The sequence below is a fragment of the Phasianus colchicus genome, chromosome 15, assembly GCF_987193195.1.
Source record: "Phasianus colchicus chromosome 15, bPhaCol1.hap1.1, whole genome shotgun sequence".
In the NCBI taxonomy this organism is placed as follows: domain Eukaryota; kingdom Metazoa; phylum Chordata; class Aves; order Galliformes; family Phasianidae; genus Phasianus; species Phasianus colchicus.
Genome location: NC_143450.1, coordinates 15,652,877 through 15,675,140, shown reverse-complemented (window position 1 = coordinate 15,675,140; position 22,264 = coordinate 15,652,877). Strand labels below are relative to the sequence as shown.

The 22,264-nt window shown below is 47.5% G+C and overlaps 1 protein-coding gene across 1 annotated transcript; it reads left to right on the top strand.

Moving 5' to 3' along the window:
* The first annotated feature begins 1,767 nt into the window (after nt 1-1,767).
* Nucleotides 1,768-22,063, top strand: TGFBI (transforming growth factor beta induced). The gene is made up of 17 exons (XM_031598380.2): nt 1,768-1,931; nt 4,934-5,032; nt 11,693-11,757; nt 12,214-12,371; nt 13,055-13,219; nt 13,725-13,871; nt 14,528-14,669; nt 15,258-15,470; nt 15,646-15,783; nt 16,032-16,177; nt 16,305-16,441; nt 16,941-17,071; nt 19,068-19,192; nt 20,146-20,248; nt 20,624-20,703; nt 21,176-21,200; nt 21,350-22,063. Exons 1-17 carry the CDS (start codon nt 1,819-1,821, stop codon nt 21,403-21,405), a joined length of 2,043 nt encoding a protein of 680 aa, XP_031454240.1. The 5' UTR covers nt 1,768-1,818; the 3' UTR covers nt 21,406-22,063.
* The last annotated feature ends 201 nt before the right edge of the window (nt 22,064-22,264 follow it).

Here is a 22,264-nt window from a genome sequence, read left to right as displayed (position 1 = left end):
CCTGCTGGTATGAAGTAATGAATGGGGATGCACTGAAGAGGAACCAGGAGGCAGTGGAACCGGGAGTGAGGGGCGGGGAGGAGGAAAACTGCAGCAGGAGATAAAAACATAAAATTTAGATGAGGAAGGTTGGGGTTAGGCAATACCTAACAGGGTTTAAAATTTCACCTTTTTTTTCTCTGTAAGACATGGACTCTATTCCTCATCTTTGGGGCTGGAGACACGAGCCCTTGCAGGTAGGACTTTGAGATCTATCTGTTTGATGGAGGAAGCATTGAGGAGAGGAAACCTGACACTGGGGAAAGGTTTTGTATATTTTATGCCAGAAGATTAATGCTGTTTACACTAATCAGATTTATTTACTGCAGTGAGAAAAGTATTTTTGTAAATAAAAAGTGTTTATTATTGCTAAAGAGTTCTTCTGTTTGGCTCAGTGGTTGCTCCCTGGCTACATTTCAATTCCTGTCCATTGCTGAGCTGCTGCCCTTCCTGTAGCCTGCAGATCCCCTCGAAGCTTTTGCAGAAGTCTGTCCCCGAGGACAAGTGGCCACAAAGGATCCCTTCTGCCTTCCAGAAAGATTTAGGGAGAAAAGAGCCCTTAAAGTTTGGTGTTGGTCCAACCTGATTGAGTTCATCAGGAACACGGCTGGGATGCTGCAGTGCATCAGGCTGGAAATTGGGTGCCAGGTGACACGAGGCTTCCCTGACCCTGGACCCAGCATTAAGGTTGGAAAAGACCTCCAAGATCATACAGCCCAACTGTCAGCCCATCCTTGCTATGCCTGCTGAACTGTGGCCCTCAGTGCCACATCTCCTTTTCTTGAACACCTCCAGGGATGGTGACTCCACCACCTCCCTGTGCTGACATTGCACGAGGAGCACTGGTTTGTGCTCCACCCGCGTTTCAGTTCCTTTAGAACTTCTGCACTGCCTCTCCTATGGGGCACCCATGGGGTGGGAGCAGTGATGGCTTTGGTGCAGGTCTGATTTCTCTGCTGTCATCGCTGTTATGAGCACTGAACACTGTTGTCTGCTCTTAGCTGGGATGGAAATTTCTCACGCAAGCTGCTGTGCTGCCTGGAATGCCAGGGCTGTCTGCAACGCTGTGCTGGCTCCCAGGACACCACCATATCAGCCACAACGGGCTGGCACCTCGCAGTGTCTGTAGTCCTTCAGTGCAACGGGTTGGCTTGTGGCTCACTGCTGAATTCAGCCCCGGGCTTAACCGAGGGGAAACGACCAACCTGGTCTAGAGGAGCACACTGAGGGCAGCCTCGCTGCTCCTGCTGGCCCACAAAAGAAGCCTCTCACCAAGCATGGCCCTGAGAGCTGGGAGCATGAAGCAGCAACGTGAGAAGGTGCAGCACGGGTGGACAAAGGCGCTTCAGGGAGCGCTTGTGGGACAGACCCGGCAGCTCCCCGTGGGTTGGGATCAGACGAGACACCCGGAGCGCATCAGGGACCCGACTTAGGGGAAGTGGTTTGGGGGTGGAATAAAGTGTTCGGGAGGAGAAGAAAAAGACTGAGGACGAAGCGAGGCGCCGGCGGGAGGCTGGAGGAGCGCTTTGCTCGGGGTCCGGCAGAGGGCTGGGCAGGCGGCCCGAGGGTTGGATGCCGTCCCCGGGGCGGCCCCCTCTCCCCTCCCTCCTCCTCCTCCCACCCCCCCGTCCCCTCCCGCAAGGCCGGGCCGGGCCGGGCGGCGGCTCCGCTCCCCCCGCGGGGCCGCAAAGCCGCTCCCCGCCCCCGCGCCGCCGCCGCATTTAACGGGGACGCGCGGCTGCTCCGTCCCGTCCGGCCCGTCCCGAAGCGGCCCCGGCCATGGCGCGCCCGTCGCTGCCGCTGCTGCTGCTGGCGCTGGGGCTCGCCGCCGCCGCCAAGTCCCCGTACCAGCAGGTCCTGCAGCACAGCCGCCTCCGCGGCCGGCAGCACGGGTAAGAGGCGGCTCCGCTCTGCCCGTGGGGAGAGGGGGGAGAAAAAGCAAAAGAAATACCCGCAGAACTTTTCTTTTCCTCTATTGGTGCAGCTGGCGGGCTGCGTGTGCGGGGCGAGCCCGGCTGCGATCAGTGCCGTGCTTCTTCCTCTGCGACTTTTCCTTCCTTCCTCTGCGACTTTTCCTTCCTTCCCCCGTGATTTTTCTTCCTTCCTCTGACAGCTTTCCCCCTTTTTCTTAGGATGCTTCATAGTCCCGATGCCCTGTTGGATCACTCAGTGATGCTATCAGTCTCTCCTCATTAAGGAAAAAGGGCTCAAAAAAAAAAAAAAAAAAAAAAAGAAATATCCCAGATTTGGAATTGCTAAGCATCCCATGGAAGGAATTATTGTTTTCATGAATGTATAGAAAAAGAGAATGGTTTCAATGGCAGAAGGGTATCTCTGTGGGTGAGCACCAATTTAATCTGACTGTACATCCTGAATGTTTTCCTGACTGAAGTCATCACTTCTTTAATCATAGACCTTCTGAGATACGGAATACCCCAGCAGTGCAGGTAGATCTCTTGCTGGATGAGCAGTGTGTAATGGGCTGCATAGCCCAGTGTATTTACTGGCAGCTAGAAAACCAACCAGATCTTCCTGATTGCATGTTGGGAAGGAGTTGGAGTGAAACGATGAGAGCAGCTTCAGGTGGCTTTTGTTGCTCATTGTGATGGTGTAGATTGAGCTGTAACCTCCATTGAAATGCATCAACGAAGGGTCATGAATGGTTTTCAAAAAAACCCTGGGCTGAAATATTGCAGTTTGATACGTGTCTGGCAGGGATCCAGCCCAGTATTTACAAGAGGGGGAACACTTTGCCTATCTGACCAGATAGAGAATCTAACAGGCGACCTCTGAGCAGACGTCTGTTTGTAAAACCTCAATGCTGAATGAATGGCAATGATTGATGTACAAACACAGCCTTGTTCTTCATCTCTGAGTGATCTGAAGCAAAGTAAATACCCGGCGCTGGTGCTGTTCCTAAGGCAGAAGTTTGCTCAGAGCTGTGAGTTGGTGCAGCTTTGGTGTAAAGCGCTGCTGAGGGCAGCACAGGGGCAGATGAGGCTGCGCTGTGTGGCAATGTCTGTAGAGGTGTTGAGGTTGTGCTCAGATAAATCCCATGTAGCTGACAGCAGCACTTGGCTCATGGGTCCCTCCCTGATGGGGAGCACGACTTTACACCACGCTCATTTTTAATCTGACTTCTGAACGCCGATTGATGATGTGTCAGAGGGATGCAGTGATGTCAAACCTCAAAGCTGGTGGCTGCAGGAGGGATGTGCAGGAGGAGTGCCCCTCTGCTGCGAGCATCTCCTGTGTCATCAGATCTCCCATTGAGGCAGCAGTGAGCTGGGTGAGAGTGCTGGGCTCTGCGGCAACACATGGACATCTTAATCCTTCAGTGAATCAGTTCAGGTCTGGGAGAGGAAAAGTATAGAGGGAGCATTAGGACTTGGAGATGAAGACCCCTGAGCATTGCCTGGGTGCAGGTCATGGGGGGCTGTGCAGGGATCCTGCTCCATTCTGCCCCTTCCCAGGGCTGCCCCCAGCCCAGCAGCTCTGCCTGCTGAGCACTGGGCTCCAGCACAACCCAACAATGGGCGGTTTGATCAGCGTGGAGCACTGGGAACGCTATGGCAGAGGTGATGAACTCCAATGAGGAGAGGGGAGAGTGTTGACAAATTCATTTTAAGCCAGACTGGGCAAAGACCCAAAATGTGCACAGCAGGGAGCCGCTACTACAGCCGGCCTGTGGGAATCACTGACAGCACAGCCCTGGGGGGACCTTTCTGCATGGAGGAAAACCAGGGAAGAGCTTTTCCCAATAGGTCATCCCCCTGCAGGGCTGGGTCTCAGCGAGGGAGGAGGGGGGAAAAGTAGCACCGGTTTGGGGTTTTCTTGGCAGGCTGCTCCCTGTTCATGGGGGAAGTGATCAAACAAGTCCTTCAGTAGCCAGGCTTGTCAAGATGAATATTAGAGGGATTGTCCACCGCCGTCAGCCAGACGCTGAAATCGAGGCAAGATTTGGAATTTGGATCTAATTGGAACCACATTTCAGTGTGGCGGGGCCAGGGGAGCTGAGGTGGGCTGAGTCACAGACGTGTCTCTCAGCTGTGATTTGGTGTGCAGAGGGCTGAGCTGCTGCCAGCCTGCGCCAGCTGAACGTTCGGATTTGTGATTTCTACTCTTTTATCATAAATTCTCTCTACTTGTCCCTCTCCTTACATACAACAAGGGAATGACATTTGTGCCCGCTCACACTGGCTGTGGGCACAGCCATGCCCATGGGCACAGCTGCTGGCACACGAAGCACAGAGCGGTGGCGATGGGAGGAGCAGGGAAGCTGCTGGCCAAAGCAGATGAGAGTCAGCTCCTGTTTGACCACAGCTTTGCTCTCAGCTTCTTAGAAAGCTGAAAGGCTGCTGTCAGCTCTCACTGAGATGGTTCACACATGCAGGGCCCCATTCTTCTGACGGAGATTGGAATCTCACAGCCACTGCTGGTCTGTGCCACCCCACACCGTGCTGTGCCCTTCCCCATCAGCATCCACCTCCAGCACGGGTGGAGCCCATCAGGCAGCAGAAGGACCCATTTTGGGTGCTGATCTGTATCTGTTAGCTCCTAAACCATAAAAATTTGGGAAATGTTTGAATTATTGCCAAAATGTATTAGGTTTCAGTAGGGACTTCAGACTGTAAATTGCTGTTTGTCATAGGAATCTCAACCAAACCATTATTCCTATATGCTTTGGGGGGAGGTAGAAGGTGGCAAGATGTGGAGCTTTTGCACGTGGTGAAGAAAAAACATAACATTGCAGAGCGGAGAAAGAGCTCTTCCCTTCCTCCCTTTGCTTTGTGACCTCCCCAACACACCCCACTCCCTGAGCTCCCTCCCCACTGACCCCTGTGGTTGCTGTTGGGCCCCTGACAGACCCCGCTCTGCTTTGTCCTTCCTGCAGCCCCAACGTCTGTGCCGTGCAGAAGCTGATTGGCACCAACAGGAAATATTTCACCAACTGCAAGCAGTGGTACCAGAGGAAGATCTGTGGCAAGGCAACGTGAGTACTTGGGAACCCCCCCCCAGTGCTGCCCCAAGGCCTCCTCTGGGTGCTGGGATGGAGAGGCATGTAATGCAGTGTGTGTTGGGTGTGTGCATTGGATGTTAAGAGTTGTTTTAGCCTTTTGCTGCTGAATACAGCATGTGACAAACATGATTCTGAAATATTTAGACGTTAAGAATGGAAAATACTGTGTTTATAAGTTCATTAGCGGGTTCTGTTGTGATTAGACAAGGTTTCAAACAAAGAGAGGGGAGATTTAGACTGGATATAAGAAAATGTTGTTTACAGTAAAGTTGGTGAAGTGCTGGAGAAGGTTGTCCAAAGATGTATTGGGTGCCCATCCCTGGAGACAGCCCAGGTTGGGCTGAGGGGCTGTGAGCACTGATGGAGCTGCGGGTGTCTCTGCTCACTGCAGGGAGTGAGACAGGATGGCCTTGAGGGGTCGCTTCCAACCCAAACCATTCTATGATTCTGTGCTATTCAAACCCTGATGACTTACTCTAGTTGCATTTCTATATGTACCTGTATGGCTCTCAGTGCTATAAGTGTGGATGCTATAATGGAGCACGGACCAGATGTCTTCTAGTAGTCAGTGTGTCTCCTTCTTTCACTGCTAGGCCCAATGCTGAGAAAAACAAACAACAGCAACAAAAGAAAAAAAACAGGCATAAAAGGCAGCCTGATGGATATTGGAGAGACCACAAAATTCATCTGTGCATGTTTTCTTTGGAAGTAAAAACAGAAATAAAGAGAGGTGTCGCTTTTAGCCAGCACTCTGATGACTCCACCAGGAAAGTTAATTACACTCGCAGGCCAATTCCACATCTAAATGCTAATATTCAAGTAAGTGTTGCATAAAGTGTGGGCACGAGCAGCCTGGGGACATTCCTGCAAGCGATGCAGTCAGCAGATAATGATGGCCATGCATGCCTGACTCAGCACCAGGCTGCAAATGGGAGCAGGGAAGCTTTTTGGAGTCCAAACAGGGCTTCAGACAGATGAAACCAAAGTCCCAGCAGCTTCTTCTCGCTTGAAATGATGTGTTGTGAGAAGTCACTGATCTAGAGCAAACAACAGGAATCATCCGCTACGCGCAGCCCCTTGTGATGTGTCATTGGATCTATAGGAACGTGCTGCTCTTTACTGCTGATTAAATAAACTCTGGTTCTGTAGTAAACAGCAGGCATTGAGGTCTGTACTGGGGGTGAGCTGTGCTGCTGTTGCCTTTGTTGGTTAGCTGTTTTTGCTTGCTGTTGGGTTTGGTTTTATGGATCTGTGTTGGTATTATGAGGAGGGAGGTTGAATTCCCCCTTATGCAGAGCAAACCAACTCCCCCCTAATTCTATGAAAGCACCAAATCTAGGAAGATTTAGTTGAAATGATCAGAATTCAAACTCCCATCTTGGCTGAACAGTGGCTTTTTTTGATGTCGACGGACCAGATCCTGGCATAGCAGGGTAGTATCATCTTCACTTCTTCTGATAAGGGAGCAGCACAGCCGCCAAACAAAACAAGATAGTGCTGTGGGCGTGGGATAGCTTTGCTCTTAAAATCACTGAGGGGCAAAGAGATGCCAGCCGTGGGTTGCTTCAGCTCTGGAGCACACCAGAAACTAAACCTCAAATAACCCAACGTGTATTTGGCAGAAAGCAACTCACCCACTTATCTCCAGGAGGGACTGGCATCTGGCAGTGCTTGGTGATGTCATTTGAGGAGATGGGCTGATCTCTTCTGACCTTTTTTTCCCTGCTTTTACCCAAATGTCTTATCCAATGATGCACTGCTGAAAAGAAAGCACACGTAGCATTAACCTGCGTGTTAACCTATGAGATAATGTTCCCATTACACATGGAATTTGCTCGCTATTCTTCACTTTGCGTCATCCCAACAATGGGTTTTACTGTCCTTTTCTCCCTTCCTAGCCATTTCTGAGCCCAGGCTTTGCTCTGCTCCTTATATGCTGATGCAGAACAAAGAATGTGTGCCTCACTCAGATTTTTGGAGCACCCTGGGACAGCTCTGATTACAGACATTTGCTGGTGATGGCTCCCTCTGGACGCGGTGCTCCCGGCGTATGGAAGCAATCAGGAGCTGTTCATAAAGGATGTTATTTGCTGTGCTGCAGCAAGTGGACTCTCACTGCAGTGTCAGGGCCTGGAGTGCTCCGTCTCCCAGGAGCATGGATGGGCACAGGTGATGGTGCCCAGCATGAGCCCCAAAACCAGCCCTGTGTGTGGGGCTGGTCTGGTCTGGCAGAGCTCCTGAGAATAACCTCAAGTCCCAGAAATAGGCAGGATTTGGCACGTCTGTCAGCAGAACTGGAGGCTGCAGCCTTCACTGGGGATGCACGCTTGGGTCTTCCCCATGGTGGCTGCATGCACTTCTTCAGCCCAAGTGGGGTCCCAGTGCCTGTCTCCCACCAGAGCTCCAGATAAGCATCATTACTTCCTTCTTCTTCCTAAAAGGCTTTTTTCCACCTCTGTGGAGTCCTAGGTTGGCAGACGCTTGACTCAGTGCATCTGCTTCTCTTTTGGCCTATTATCTTTATTTCCTTGGTGGTGTGACAAATTGGAAGTGTGTTGCAGATGCAGATATCTGGCTCTAGGAAGGTCGATTTGACTGCTTTGATTTTTGATTTCCTTTATTTCCCATCATCCTAGCATGTACAGAGACAATGAAAAACTGGAGAGGTGGAACCATTAATGTTGGAAAAAGATCATCTGGCTTAGGATATGCTTGGTCTTCAGTCTTGCCCCCAGGCACATCACTTTCCAGGTGCGGTTCCAGAGGTGCAGAGGGTGCTGTGTGGCATTGCTCTGTAGCTTTCACCTGACAGAACCAAGTTCTGGCTGTGAGCACCAGCCTTGGTGGCTTGGCTTTGCAAGTTTGCTTCTTGAACAGCATCTTCCAGTGCATTGGAGTGGAGCGCTGAGCTGGAGCTGGATGTGCATGATGGAAAATCCAGCTCATGCATCAGAAGGGGACTCTCACCTCTTTATCTGCATTTTTTTTTTCTGCTTTTCTCCTCTTTGTTGAAGTGTTGGCTCACGCAGTTGGGGAGAAATTAGATAGAGGATTTATGTACATTTTATCATTGCATTACTTGCTGATGAAGTGAGATAAGGTAGTTGGCAAGAAGTCTGACACCGCTTTGATTTTAATGAGCACTGAAACTAGATTGTTTTGGTAATTAGGTAATTTTCCACTGTTGGTTATTCCAAGGCCAAGGAAATAGTTTATTTAGAGTATATTCTCATCATTGTGGCCGGGCTTTTTATATGTTCCTATCTCCCTTAAGCACTGGGCTCATTCTTTTGGAAGTGGGAGTTGCAATGAATGCCTCCCACACACACTATTTGCCTTGAGAACAGGACGACTTATACACATTTTTTTATTATTATTATTACTTGAGGAATAACTGGTAGCAGTGAGCTGCCCCTCCGTATTTTTCCTTTTTTTTTTTCTTTTGAATTAACTTTTATATATATATATGTATTTTCCTCAGCTCAGGAAAAGAAACGAGTCTCTGGCACACTTTTTACAAAACCAAAACATATGGATTTTATTACAGGAAATTATTACAAATGGATCTTTATTCACTAATATATGCCTAAGCTTACTTTTATTACCTTGAAAAATGCACTTAAAATTTAATTTCACATCCTAAGAATGCCCCAGCAGTGAAACAATGGCTAATAAAAAGCAAGGAGCTTGCTTCTGCACTCAGACACTTTGCCATTTAGGAGTGCAGCATTTCCAAACCAAAGGCTGAAGAGCTGTGAAGACTCAAGTCAAAACTTCTGAGTGAGGGGGGCAGGAAACTGTGGCTGGAGGTGTTGCAGAGTGGGTGACAAGTGCTCTTTGTAGGAGAGCATTGCTTATTGAACCCGTGCTGCTGTGTGGAGCCAGTTGGGGTGACACCAGCACCTTGGCTTGCTTCTTGTACCAAATCCTCTGGATTTTAAAGATTTGGTACAGCCAAAGCCTTTGGACAGCAGGGTCAGATTGTTCATCTTGTTAAAACTGGGGCTCATGGAGAAGAGCACATCAAAGAAGCATCCTTGTTCCCATGTAGGTAAGGTACTGTATCCTGAAAGTGGGGCAGAGCAGCCACAGCCACGCTACTCTCTTGGTTGGATGAGGCTGCAGGACCAGTTGGGCCCCAGTGCTGAGCAGCCCCTTGAGCTGTATCCATGTTTCATTGGGCACATTGGGTGGTTACACAGGATGGATTCATCCGTCAGCCCATCATCCACAGCAGGGAACATGGCTGAAGGTGGGGACGATAGGATCATAGAATGGCCTGGGTTGAAAAGGACCTCAAAGATCACCTAATTTCAACACCACTGCCATGAGCAGGGTCACCAAAGGGACCCAAAAGGATGCTTTCATGAGCCCTGGGTCTGGGTTCTCGTAAGGGCCAGCACTTGGCTGAGCACCTTTCTGTCCACACGGCCTTTCCTGCTATTCAAAAAGCTTTTAAAAAAGATCATACAGGACAAGGTGGGAAGGGAGGTTGTGAATGGTGAACTTGGCACACAGGGCCAGGCGATGCTGATGGATCCCTTCAGTGGGTGAATGAGACTGGAGGCTCGAAGGAGCCTGCCAACAAGTGGAGCTGACCCCACTGCTGGCCTTGGTGCTCCTTACCATGAGCTGCCATGGTGTGATGATGCTGGAGGTGACCCTCACCCCAAAAAGCAGACGGTGTGGTCCTGTCCCATCCCACTGCCCTCGGCTCCTGTCCCAGCCCCCAGCACTGAGCCCTGTGTGCACCACATCCCTCCCACTCCTCGCAGCTCGTTCGGCTCCCATCGATCCATAAATAAGCCTTTTAAAGCCTATGTCAGCACTCAGGAATTATTTATGCTGAACTTTGCAATGATTTCTTTTTAATCAGCTCTTCGTCTTTGATTACAGCTCTGAACCAGGGGAACTGTCTAGACTGGATTTAGTTTCTAGGGTGGAAAAAACGGAAAAATCAGAGGTAGGGGAGGGAGGTGGCAGAGGGAGAAAGTGTGTGTTTGTAATGAACACGAGACGGGGGGCTGAGGAGAGCAGAGCAGCAGGGTGTTAAGATCTCCAGTAGTCAAAGGAAGGGATTGCTTTAGGCAAACTCTTTCCCACATGGAATATATAATGTCTAGACAATCAGTCTGGGTTTGCTTTGTAATTCTCTTAGGAAACCGTGAGACAGAATTTATTTGCTTCTGTCACAGAAAAGCAGGTATTTGTTTCACTTGCTAGCTCTTAATTACCCTGAAGAATTCCCTCTTAAACCCCAGGCATTTCCACTGTTTGTTAACACTGTTAAAATGATGACAAATATCTGAAGCTTGAGGATTTTGATTTCTCTGAGTGGGGGTGCACCGGACTTGTCTCTAATCCAGCTGGGAGATGGAGGAAACAAGTCTTTTTAGGAGGAATATTGATCTGCCCCTGCCCCAGCCCATCCATCAGATGGCCTTGCTCCTCTCACGCCAAACCTAAGAGCAACAAGTGAAAGAAACCCCTGTGAAAAATAAACAGGTCACTCCCAGACTGACTTTTATTAATTTTTTTTTCCTGTTTATATGGTGACATTCCCTTTAACGGCCAGAACCAGATGACTTCTTTTATTTCCCATTGAGCTGCAGGCAGTAGGTGCAGCACTCAGGCCATGGATGCTCATCCATCACTCGTTCCAAGCAGCCAAGACCAGAGATGCTCTTTCCTCTCTGGATCTGTCATGCCAGTGTTGCTATAAACAAGCAAATGGTTTCTGGAGTGGGATGAAGCACAGGGAAAACGCTTGGCTAGTTTGGTAGAGCAGTCATACTGGAATTGTAGTGCAGTGCCCAAACCCAGCAGATACACTGGGACATCCCCAGATCCTTCTGAGGAAGGAGATGAACTCAATGAACAGAATTCCCATTGCCAAAAATACAAATCAGAGGTTTTGGTATGTCTTGTATTGCTTCATGAATCAAAGAAGCACTTGGGTTTTCTCAGTCCTTAATCTTGTGTGCGTTGAATGAGTGTGCAGCCATTGGTTTGAAGCCCTCAGTGCTATAGGTGTGTGCTCAGTATTCACTGCTGGCTTGTGCTGGAGCAAAACAGCTGGGAAATAGGCAGGTAGCACCAAATCCCACTAGGAGATACGTGGAGATCATAAAATCATAGAATGGTTTGGGATGGAAGGGACCTTTAAGATCACCTGGTTCCACCCCCATTGCTATAGGCAGAGATATATCATCATCACTTCTGGACCCTCCCTAAGAGATACTTGGAGATACAGATATCTACCATCACTTGTAGGTCTGTGCCTCACTTCTCTGTCCCATGCAGGTCCTGTGAGCTCACCACCTCACTGAGGTTTTCTGCTGGGCTCATTGTTATCAGTTTCCATCACTGTTTGTACAGAGACCAGCAAAATAGCTGGGCAAGGGTGGTTTTGCAAAGAAATAGTTTCTGTTTTTGTTCTGTGAAGAAGCTGGCAACGTACAGCTCTGGAGGAGATGATAGATACGGTTTGTCTTTGTCTCAAGTATATGTTTTTGAGGAAGTTTGCTTTAGAAACATCACCAAATAGGGATGAGTGCAGGCAGGGCTATAGCTAATATAGGAAAAGCAGTGAAACACTCTCAGTTAATCTCCTGTATCCATCTCTTATTCCAGAGTAATCAGCTACGAGTGCTGTCCTGGATATGAAAAAGTTCCTGGAGAAAAAGGCTGCCCAGCTGGTAAAAACATGTTTGACATTTTTTAGACTTCTTACGTACGTCAGCCCAGTTAAAGAGAATGCTAGAAAATTGCTCAGAGTGAATTTGAGTTCTGCAATTTGTGCACAAGATTGCCTTGAATGAGTCAAAAATGGACTCAGCAGAGCACCAGCTGAGTGCCAGATTAGCTCCAAAGCGTGCAAAGTATTCCAGACAACTTCAAACCTTGGATGTAATTAAACTCAATCAAGCATGGGAGGGCCGTAGGGAATTACTCTTTCCAACAAGTAATACAGCTCTATTGGAAATGCAATACAAGGCAATGATAGAATAACAGTTCTGCCAGTCTCTGCTCAGTTCTGTTTTGGCAAGCGTGAGTTGGGCAAAATTCCCTTTAATAGGAAATACAGCTCAGTCGCTGGTGGGGGCTAGGAGAGGACTAATAGGGTCTGGGAAACATCATCTGTCTTCTTTCAGCACTGCCACTCTCAAACATCTACGAGACCCTGGGAGTGGTGGGCTCTGCTACCACGCAGCTCTACTCCGACCGCTCCAACCTGAGGCCAGAGATCGAAGGACCTGGAACTTTTACTATTTTTGCCCCAAGTAACGAGGCCTGGGCTTCCTTGTCTGCTGTAAGAGTTTACTCCTCTTCTTCCTCTTCTTCCCCTGCTTTTCTGTAATGGAGATTCAGCCTCATCTGCAGAACAGGCACATCCTGGTGTAGGAAGGGCTGGGAATTTCCAAGATGGGAACTGCTGTCAGCTCCAGAGCTTTGTTTCTGGCAGAGCCCAGTGATGTGGGTGCTCAGCAGGGGGTGGATATAGCAGTCACCTCATTCAGTTTTCCCTGATTCTTAGTGTTAGACGTTGCAGTAAGACGAGTAAGGAAAGTTGTCTTCTCTTTCAGTTTTTCTTTACTGCTTTGTTTATTCTTGATCATTTTGAAGCCTGTACCCCCAAGCAGCAGCAGCAGAGCTGGTGTGGAAGGTCACCTTTCTTTGTCAACGCCTTTGGTCACCTTATTGCATGTGTCCATGCCATGACCCCACTCTGGAGCTTGCTGCCATCTGTCTGCCAAGGACAGGGCTGCCAGAGCTGCTCGCTGCTGCTTTAAGGCAAAAGATGAGCTTTGATGGAAGGTGGAGCTCTGAGTCTGCACAGGTGGCATAAGGTTGAACACATCACCTTGTACACACACACACACACACACACACACACACACGTGGCCCTTTGGTACAGCCAAACCTCCTGACTCACCCCAACGACAAGCTGAAAAAATGAACGAGCGCTGAAAAATCAATGTTGCTGATTTTCAGGAAACACTGGATTCCTTGGTCAGCAATGTCAACATTGAGCTGCTCAATGCCCTCCGCTACCACATGGTGAACAAACGGGTCCTCACGGATGACCTGAAACATGGGACAACGCTTAACTCCATGTACCAGAATCTGCCCATCCAGATCCACCACTATCCCAATGGGGTAAGATGCTGGCATTCAACCTGCCTACAGCAGGCTTGCTGTTCTGTTGTCTTGCAGCTGCTGCACAGCTCTTTGTCCTCCAGATCTATGTAGTGCTTAGGCTGAAGACTATTGACTTAGGATGGACGTTTAGAAGGAAGTAAAAAAGAATATTTATAAGTGGTTAGTTCTGTAGATGCTGCTGCAGGGAGGTTGCCCAAACTGCTGTATAACACAAAGCTCGTGTAAGTATTTGACGTTGCATATTTTCTTAGGGTAGACAAAACCACTGATTGCTTTCAAAGCTTTTTAAACACAATACCATTCAAACAGTTTTTGAAAGAGCACTCTCATTCTTTATGCGTTTTTTGGTTTTTTTTTGTTTTTTTTTTTTAGGAAACCACATTTCTGCTCCTGCTGGTGCAACATTCAAGTGCTCACTGTGTTCGAGATAGAATAACAGCAGCGGCTGCTTCACCTTCTTGTTTCAGTGCCCATAACGCCCTGTGCGTCTTTCCCTCTGCAGATTGTGACTGTGAACTGTGCCAGGCTGCTGAAAGCTGACCACCACGCCACCAACGGAGTGGTTCATGTCATTGACAAAGTCATCTCCACCACCACGAACAGCATTCAGCACATCGTTGAGACTGAGGAAAGCCTGGAGACCCTTCGGGTGAGTCTGACCTGTGTGTGCTGAAGGGCTCCTTAGAGATATTCACTTGTCCCACTCCTTATGAAGTTTGCCAGCATGTGTGTGCTGTGACTCGACAGCTGCTGATAGCATCCTTGTACTGATAGAGCTTGTTTTGCTGTAGGAAGAGTGCTCGATATCAGTGGATTTTTATGAGAATAATTGTCACCCTGCTACTGCTGTCAGGAGGAAGATACAGACCGAGTCTGGCCCCTCTTTCTTGTGTCATAAAACCAGCCTTAGGAGCTGTTAACTCTTCAGATTTGATGTGTACCAACACATTTGCTTTGCTGTCTGCCAAGTTAAGGAATAAAGAGGAAAGCAGAGGAGTTCTGCAGTTCGCCAGCTGTAAAGTCTGGTCTGAATTATTTACTGGAAGTGCAGTGACCCTTTCCAGGCACATTGGGGTATTCGAACCGGCTCTTGTACTCAGATTTTTGGAGCACGAGAGAACCAAAAGGCTGGGCCAAATTTATAGAGGGACCAAAGTGCTGAAAGAAGCTATTCAGGACTTTTGTACGTGCACTGAAATTCTAAAAGCTGTAATAAATCTGGCTCTCAGTGACTGCCTGGACAAAGCTGCTGACCTTTGCATTCTGGCTGGACGTATTTTACCCTTTCTCCTCATTTCTCTGAAGGCTGCTGTGGCTGCTTCTGACCTGAACAGCTTGCTGGAGAGCGAAGGCCAGTACACCCTTCTGGCTCCAACCAACGAAGCCTTCGAGAAGATCCCACGAGAGATGCTGAACAGGATCCTGGGGGACCCAGAAGCCCTGAGGGGTAAGTGCTTTGTTTATCAAGCCCACCTAGAGAACAAAGATTGTTCTGCAGTTCTTTGGAATTCCTTTTTAAAGAGGTGTGAGAAACCCCTTGGTACAGTCTAACAATAGCTGCAGTCAACGCATTTGACATCCTCCATCTTTTTAGCATGGACAGTCCAGGTTTCTTTGAATGTAGTTGTGTAGATGTGGCAGAGGGGGTGTAAACAGATATAGAGGAGGGAGTGAAACAGTGTTCGAAGTATTTTCTTAGCACTGCTATTTGTGGTAATGATTTCTATCAGTCTATAGCTAGAAGAGTACTAGCATCTAATCAGTGTAACTTCCTTTGGCAAATGAATTGAGTAATCACACAAAAGCTTTCTGAAGTTAACAAGGGCATATAAAAATCATCCGTTTAGAACACTTCATTTCACAGACTGCTGAATTAAAACCAGCACAGTCTGTAATAGCTGCACATCCCGTGTCATGGAGCCCTGTGCTCCCTCTGTACTTCAGAGGCCCTCACCTTTAGAATATTATCCCCAAAACCTGCAGTAATTGCAGGCTTGATATTTCCAGCTCACTAAGACACTTGCTTCTCTCACAGACCTGCTGAACCATCACATCCTGAAGTCAGCCATGTGTGCTGAGGCCATCATTGCTGGGCTGACGATGGAGACGCTGGAAGGCACCACTCTGGATGTGGGCTGCAGTGGGGAGGAGCTGACGCTCAATGGGAAGCCCATCATTGCCAACAAGGACATCCTGGCTACCAACGGCGTCGTCCACTTTGTCAATGAGCTGCTGATCCCAGACTCAGGTATTGGAGGCACTGTTGCATCTCTTGTTCTGTTCCCTTTCTTTTGTCTGGTTGTCTGTTTGTGTTTTTATTTTTTGTCAAAGAAAATTTAGAGGACGTAAGTTGTTTTTTTTTATTGTAGCAATGAGTGGATTGTGTTGGATGAGATGTTACTCTGCATTGCTTTTCTTTTCAGCTAAGACACTGTTTGAGTTGGCCCAGGAATCTGAAGTTTCTGAGTCTATGAACCTTTTCAGACAAGCTGGCCTAAGTTCACATCTAACTGGCAGTGAGCGAGTGACCCTCCTTGCCCCAGTGAATGAGGTGTTCAAAGGTAAGATGTGGGGTAATCCCTCTCTTCTATTGGTCTGGGCCAAAGATCTGCTTCGAGCTGTCTCTCTTTGGCTGAGATTCAGTGTGCAAGCACGCAAGCCCTCTCTCAAATGCCTCAGCTGTAGGTGGTGACATGTAGCTTCAAAATTAAAAGCTGTTGTGGGTAGTAATCTGCATGTGGACGTTTTTAGTGTCTCTGTGGTCATTCTAAATGAGTCACTGGTTCTGTCCTTATTTTCTTGGCTGCAGATAAACGCCCCACTGTTGACAGCAATATGAGAAATTTGCTTCTGAACCACATTGTTAAAGACCAGCTCTCCTCTAAATATCTTTACCACGGTCAGAAACTACAGACGCTGGGTGACAAGGAACTGAGAGTATTTGTGTACCGCAACGTGAGTTTGTGCAGCTTGCAGTGCTAAATATGGGCGGTCGCTCTGCACAGATGACTGCTGTCCTATCCCAGATCTCTCTTTCCAAGCATACGCTGATTAAGCTGTTTTTCTGGAATTGCATTTGCAGAACCTATGCATTGAAAATGCCTGCATTGCTGCCCATGACAAGAGAGGAAGGTTTGGGACACTGTTAAGTGTGGACAAGATGTTGACCCCACCAACTGGCTCAGTGATGGATGTTCTCAAGGCAGACCATCGCTTCAGGTGACCTTTCTGCTCTTGCTAGGTGCCAGTTAGAAGCAGAAGAGCTGCTTCTATTTGCTATTCTATTTACTATGGATCACCATCTTGACTATACATATTTTTAACACGGGAAGATCACCCAAAACCACAGTCTCATTCTGAAATTATAGGGAGTGAGACTTCAAATAACCCTTCCTTGAACTGTGAGCCAAGAGTGTGTGGTCCCCTTGTGAGTACGTTGTTACAGTAAGAAGCTCTGTAGCCACCTCAGCCTATCAGAACTGCTGTGGCCAAGCCTTCGTGTCTCCTCACAAGCCACTTTGTCCCCAAGGATTCAGCAGCCCCAGCTTGTTTTGTCATTTCTCAGATGTTCTTGTTGGGCCTTGCAGGGTCATCTGGTCAACTTTTTGCTTAATTGACTTTCTGGACCCCAGCAGGATTTTGCAGTTGTAACTTCACAGCTCAAACACCAGTGAAGGTAGTTTGTGGTGAAGCCATCAATGTTTTACATGTCTTGCAGTACGCTGGTGGCTGCAATCCAGTCTGCAGGTCTCATGGAGAACTTGAACAGGCCGGGTACCTTCACTGTCTTTGCTCCAACCAACGAAGCTTTCCAAGCCATGCCACAGGGGGAACTCAACAAACTGATGGGTGAGCATTTCTAGAGCATTCAGCTGCTGTGTGTTATTGTTGTGGTACGGAGGAATGACTCAGGTTCTCTGCCATATCTCATTCTTTGACCCTGTCTGCTGGGAGCATGGAGCTCCTATGCAACTGATTTGGAAAAGTCCAATGCAGCAGAAAGCTGAGGGTGCACAGAAAGGAGTGGAACTGAACCCTCACACAAAGCATGGCCATGGGCTTATACTTCTGCTGGGAAGACATCTTTGTAGTGTGTGCTACAAACTTCTTATGACTTCAGTTTGGCTGGGCTGGTTGGTGTGAGCAGGACAGCTCTAAGGTGTTTCTAGAGAAACTAGGCAGGTCTCTGCCTTGCACATCAGGGATGGTAGCAGTGAGATGTAGAATTTAATAGCACAGGCTTGGGGTGTATAAAGAAAGTTCTGCAAGTGGCAAACATGGTCCACGGTCAGCCTCAGGTTGCACTGTATAAAATGTTGTTATGAAAAGAATGGAGCTGTTGTTCCATCTATGCATACATGGGTAAAGCAGGAAGTCTGACCAGTACTCTGGTCTAGCATAGATGGAGACCAATATCCTGAAAAGCACAGGCATGCAGACTGGCAGTAGAGAAAAGCGTGGGAGTGTTTAATAACCCTCATCTGAATAAGCAGCAGGATCTCTTATTTTCTTCATGCTGGAAAATGGCTGCGGTTGGAAACAATGCCAGGTATTTCAGTGTAACATCTTCTCGTCATTAAAGCCCAACCAAACATTGATGTCATAATTGAGGAAGCATCTGCCCATGGTGGCTGGTTATCCTTTTAAGTGCATGGATGAGGAATTGGTAATATCAGACTCCACATCCAGCGCAATGCTTAATGTATAAATATTTCAGAACTGTTCTGCAGCTATTATAAACGGCTGCAGGAATGAAGTATCCCAGATGTGGGCACTTCAGATGTTCTTGTTTTTTCACGCAAATATTTAGCTTACACTTCTGACGAAGAAGTGAATCATGCTGGTGAGGCTGTGCAGTGTGAGCCGTGACCACCCTAGAAAAACCATAATGGAAAAAAAGCTTAGAGCCTATATCAGATATAGGCAGCAAAACAAGAAGTCCACATCACTGGAGGAACTTCTCTGGTTTCTTATGTGAAGGCCATTTTTTGCACTAGCTCTTCCCCATCGTCTTTCTCTGGGTTTTGCTCTGGGTTTTAGTCGCAGCCTGCAAAGGAAAACGTGGAGGAAGGCTGCTGGCCCATGCTGTGCACATTGCTGCCTCTTGGAAAATAGGTGGTGGTGGGGAAACCTCTTGCCTTCCTAAGATCTGTTTCAGAGGACAGCTAAAAGAATAGAGGGAAACCCAGTGAGGTGAGGATTGGGCTCTCAGTCTATGAACCATCAGTGACATAGAATCATGGAATGGTTTGACTTGGCAGAGACCCTTAAAACTCACCCAGTCTGATGCCCTTGCAATAAACAGGGACACCCATAGTTCAATCAGGTTGCTCAAATCCTGGTCTGTCTCTCCTGCACTTTTTCTACCCAGGAATCCTGCAGTTTCACCCATGGAGATTATTGCAAAGTGTCATTAGTGTTAATGAAAGTATCAATGCTTGCGAGTACCAGGGTGCTCTCTGTGATTCCCTATTAAATTTTTCCCCTCTACACTTCATTGAGAAGTAAAAATAGCACCAGAAAAAGATTCATGGAGTGCATGGTGAGAAAAACAGGAGAATGCATCACCAAGAGGAGAGGATTTTGTGCATAGGGCAGAGCTGATATGTGTCAAGGTGGGACACTTTCAGGGAAGATGGTCTTGTTGGGATCCTGACCTGCCCAGGCAGGAGCAGCCTCAGTGCCCTAACCAGCTCCAACCAAGAGGTATCCGACAGTTCTTTTCAATTTTACATTGTTTCCTTTCCCTTTTAGGAAATGATGATATTTTCCACGTAGTGTCATTCCAGCAGATGAAACGCAGGAAGCAAGCTCTGATGTAAATGTAAATGTTTTCTTCCCCCAGGTAACGCCAAGGAACTTGCCAGCATTCTCAAGTTCCACATGGCTGATGAGATCCTGGTGAGCGGCGCGGTCAGCGCGCTTGTGCGGCTCAAGTCCATGCAGGGAGACAAGCTGGAAGTCAGCATGGTGAGTCAGAGCTGACGGGACGTGGTCTGTGACCAAAGTCCGTGTCAGGGCACAGAGGATGTCTGCTCAGTTGGGTTGTTTGTTGGGAGCCTGTCCTAAATGTGCATAGAGTCGCCACCAAGCTGTGTTTCTGGGGCTGTCGTGGAGGGACTCTTGCCATGTCAGCAAGTTTGGCAACCTTGAAATGTGGTTTGCTTCAGCTTTCTTCCCAATTGTAAATGACTTCCAGGAGCTGTTATAAATTTAACCCTGAGTCATGGGGAAAAAACATAAATAAATCAAATGAATAGCTTGTTCAGCTAACACGTCTTTTTCAGTGTAATGAAAATGATCTCTGCATGGGCTCCTCTAACACAGCAGGATTTATTTAGATGTGTAATTTCATTTCAGAAATTCTGCACTCCATTAAGAGAATGTAGAATTCCCTATTGAGGACAAATATATATCTCTCAGAAAATACGTAACTCACAGCCTTCTCTATGCATAAGGAAGAAAACACAGACAAAAATGGAAAGGTTACTATTCCAGAGTGTCGGCCAGCCCATGTAGCAGACCTCTGCCATGTCCAGCCATGGTCTGCTCACTCCTGCTGTAATCCCCATAGTAATCCCTCCTTGTGCCCTGATTCAGCAGCACAGAGAGATGCTTAGGGCTCGTTTTGGGGCTGCCTTGCTTGGGGATGAATTAAGGCCCCTGTTCCAGGCTCCCAGCTGTGGGCTCTGCTGGTGCGTGTGCAGTCTTTCCACCCAGCCCACAGAGAGCCTGTGCTTCAAAACCTGCTGGCTGCTCTGCTCAACCTATCATTTGGTTCTCAATTGGCAAGGGAAGTGAAAATGCTTACAGCCACCTAGTAAATGAATGAGTTCAAATGAAGGTTTTATAAAATTGGAAAGCACCGATGACAAAAGTTTCTCATTTTCTGCTTTTTCACTTTATTTGCTCCTCCTGAACAGAAAAACCACGTCATACACGTCAACAAGGAGCCCGTTGCTGAAAGCGACATCATGGCCACAAATGGTGTGATTCATGCTGTGAGCTCTGTCTTGCAGCCTCAGGGTAGGTTGGCGCTTGGAAGTGCTTCGAGCCACACCATCACAGCAGAACTGTCACCAAAACCACCTCTTCTGTAAAGTGAGCCACATAAAACATGGAGCAGACCGTGCATGATGATGGGTGTACAGCACAGCCTGCTGGAGTTGGTGCTCTGCTGCCGTGCCCTCTGGGAGTTGTGGTCTCTCCATCTCTGCTTTAGGAGGGAGCAATTGCTTCACTTTATTGTGGATGCTATGGGATTTTCAGCACACGGTTTGACATACTGCAAGGAAGCAGGCTGAGTGCTTTGAATGCCATCTATATATGTGTGTTAATATCTATCTATCTGAATATATATTTGTGTCTAGTATTTCAGTGCTGTCTCTGTCCCACTCTTAGCTTCAAGGCCACAAGAAAGAGGTGACGAGCCTGCAGATCCTGCGTTAGAGATCTTCAAACAGGCATCTGCTTTATCTAAGGTAAAAGGAAAAAACAGCCAAAAATCCACCCTTGTAGAACTACCGAAATTACATTTTGGCAGCAGTGATTTGAAGATAATGTCACACTGAGATTTTGGCTTCCAAAGAGAGTAAATGTATATGTTTTGTGGTTTGATCCAGCGTCTTTTCTTTATTTAATTGTCTAAGAAGTGGTACTTTTTCAACATGAAGGCTACCACTGATAGCATACCTTTACACCTTGCCACGTTGCTGTGTATGTCAACCTCCAATAATGCAAATGGCACCAAAGAGTCATTTATCTGCCTCTTCTTCTGCACTTTTGGCAGCGTGAGGAGAACTAGCAAGTAGCTCAACATCAGAAATGGAAATATTCTTCCAGTAAAGCTGTTGTGTGTAACAGTTTGGAGACTATGGGTGAACGTATGCAAAGCCTTACAGCTGCCAGGGATTTGTTGCAGTTATTCAAACACGATGTTTTCTTCCCATGCAGGTTTCTCAAAGGAATCCTCGGCTAGGTAAGGCCACTTCTCCACTTCTCCACTCCACCATATTTCCCATCCCTTAAAGAATATTCTGTGCTCTTGCTGTAAGCAAGATGCAGCATACCCAGGAGGGGAGCGTGTCCGTGTGTCTGTCCCACCCAGTTTGCTCTTCCCCTTTGCAGCACCCGTTTACTCCAGGCTACTGGCGAAGATGAAGGAGAACTCGGGTGGGTTCTGACCATACCCAGTGCCTCCATCCCCTCGCCCTGCCCACGCCAGGGGGGAAGGACAGAATCGTTGAAAACCAAATATCGCCCTTAAGTTTATTTTTTTGTTTCCAATGGAATGGATCGGAAAAATGAAAAGCCATATATATGTGTATATATTTTTAAGACCTTTTTTTTTTTTTTTTTAATCACAAAGTTTCCACCTTGAGGATAGTTGGGTTGGTTTTTTATGACATACCCAGTTTTGGGCTTGCTCTCTATGACAGAGAAAGGCAGGTGCCTAATTCAGCCCTGATTCAGCAGCACAGAGAGATGCTTAGGGCTCGTTTTGGGGCTGCCTTGCTTGGGGATGAATTAAGGCCCCCCTGTTCCAGGCTCCCAGCTGTGGGCTCTGCAAAAATCAGGCTCCCAAAGTGGAGAGTTAGGCATGAGCCCACCAAAACTCCCATCCAAACCAGGGCCAGAAGTGGAAAATGTTGGTTGGAATGGTCTGTGGATGTTCAGCTTTCTGAGCAAATGCATCACCAGAGTTGCCAACTGTACCACCAGTGGTGACTGATTTGGAAAAAATAAATTTGTTGAATTCATTAACCAGTACCCAAACAATATATATATATTTTTTTAATTATTATTTTATTGCTTTGTTTGTTTTGTTTGGTTTTTTTTTTTTTTTTTTTGGAACAAACATTGGTTTTTCTTCTCCTTTGTTTTAAAAGTCAACCATACGATTCTCATTTGATGGCTTTTAACAGAAGCCTCTTTTGACTTTGAAGAAACTGCATAATTATAAGCTATGGATTGAACAGTTCTCTCTCTTTTTTATTTTTAATTGGGTTTTGTTTGTGCCTATGGATTTTAATTTTTGTTCAC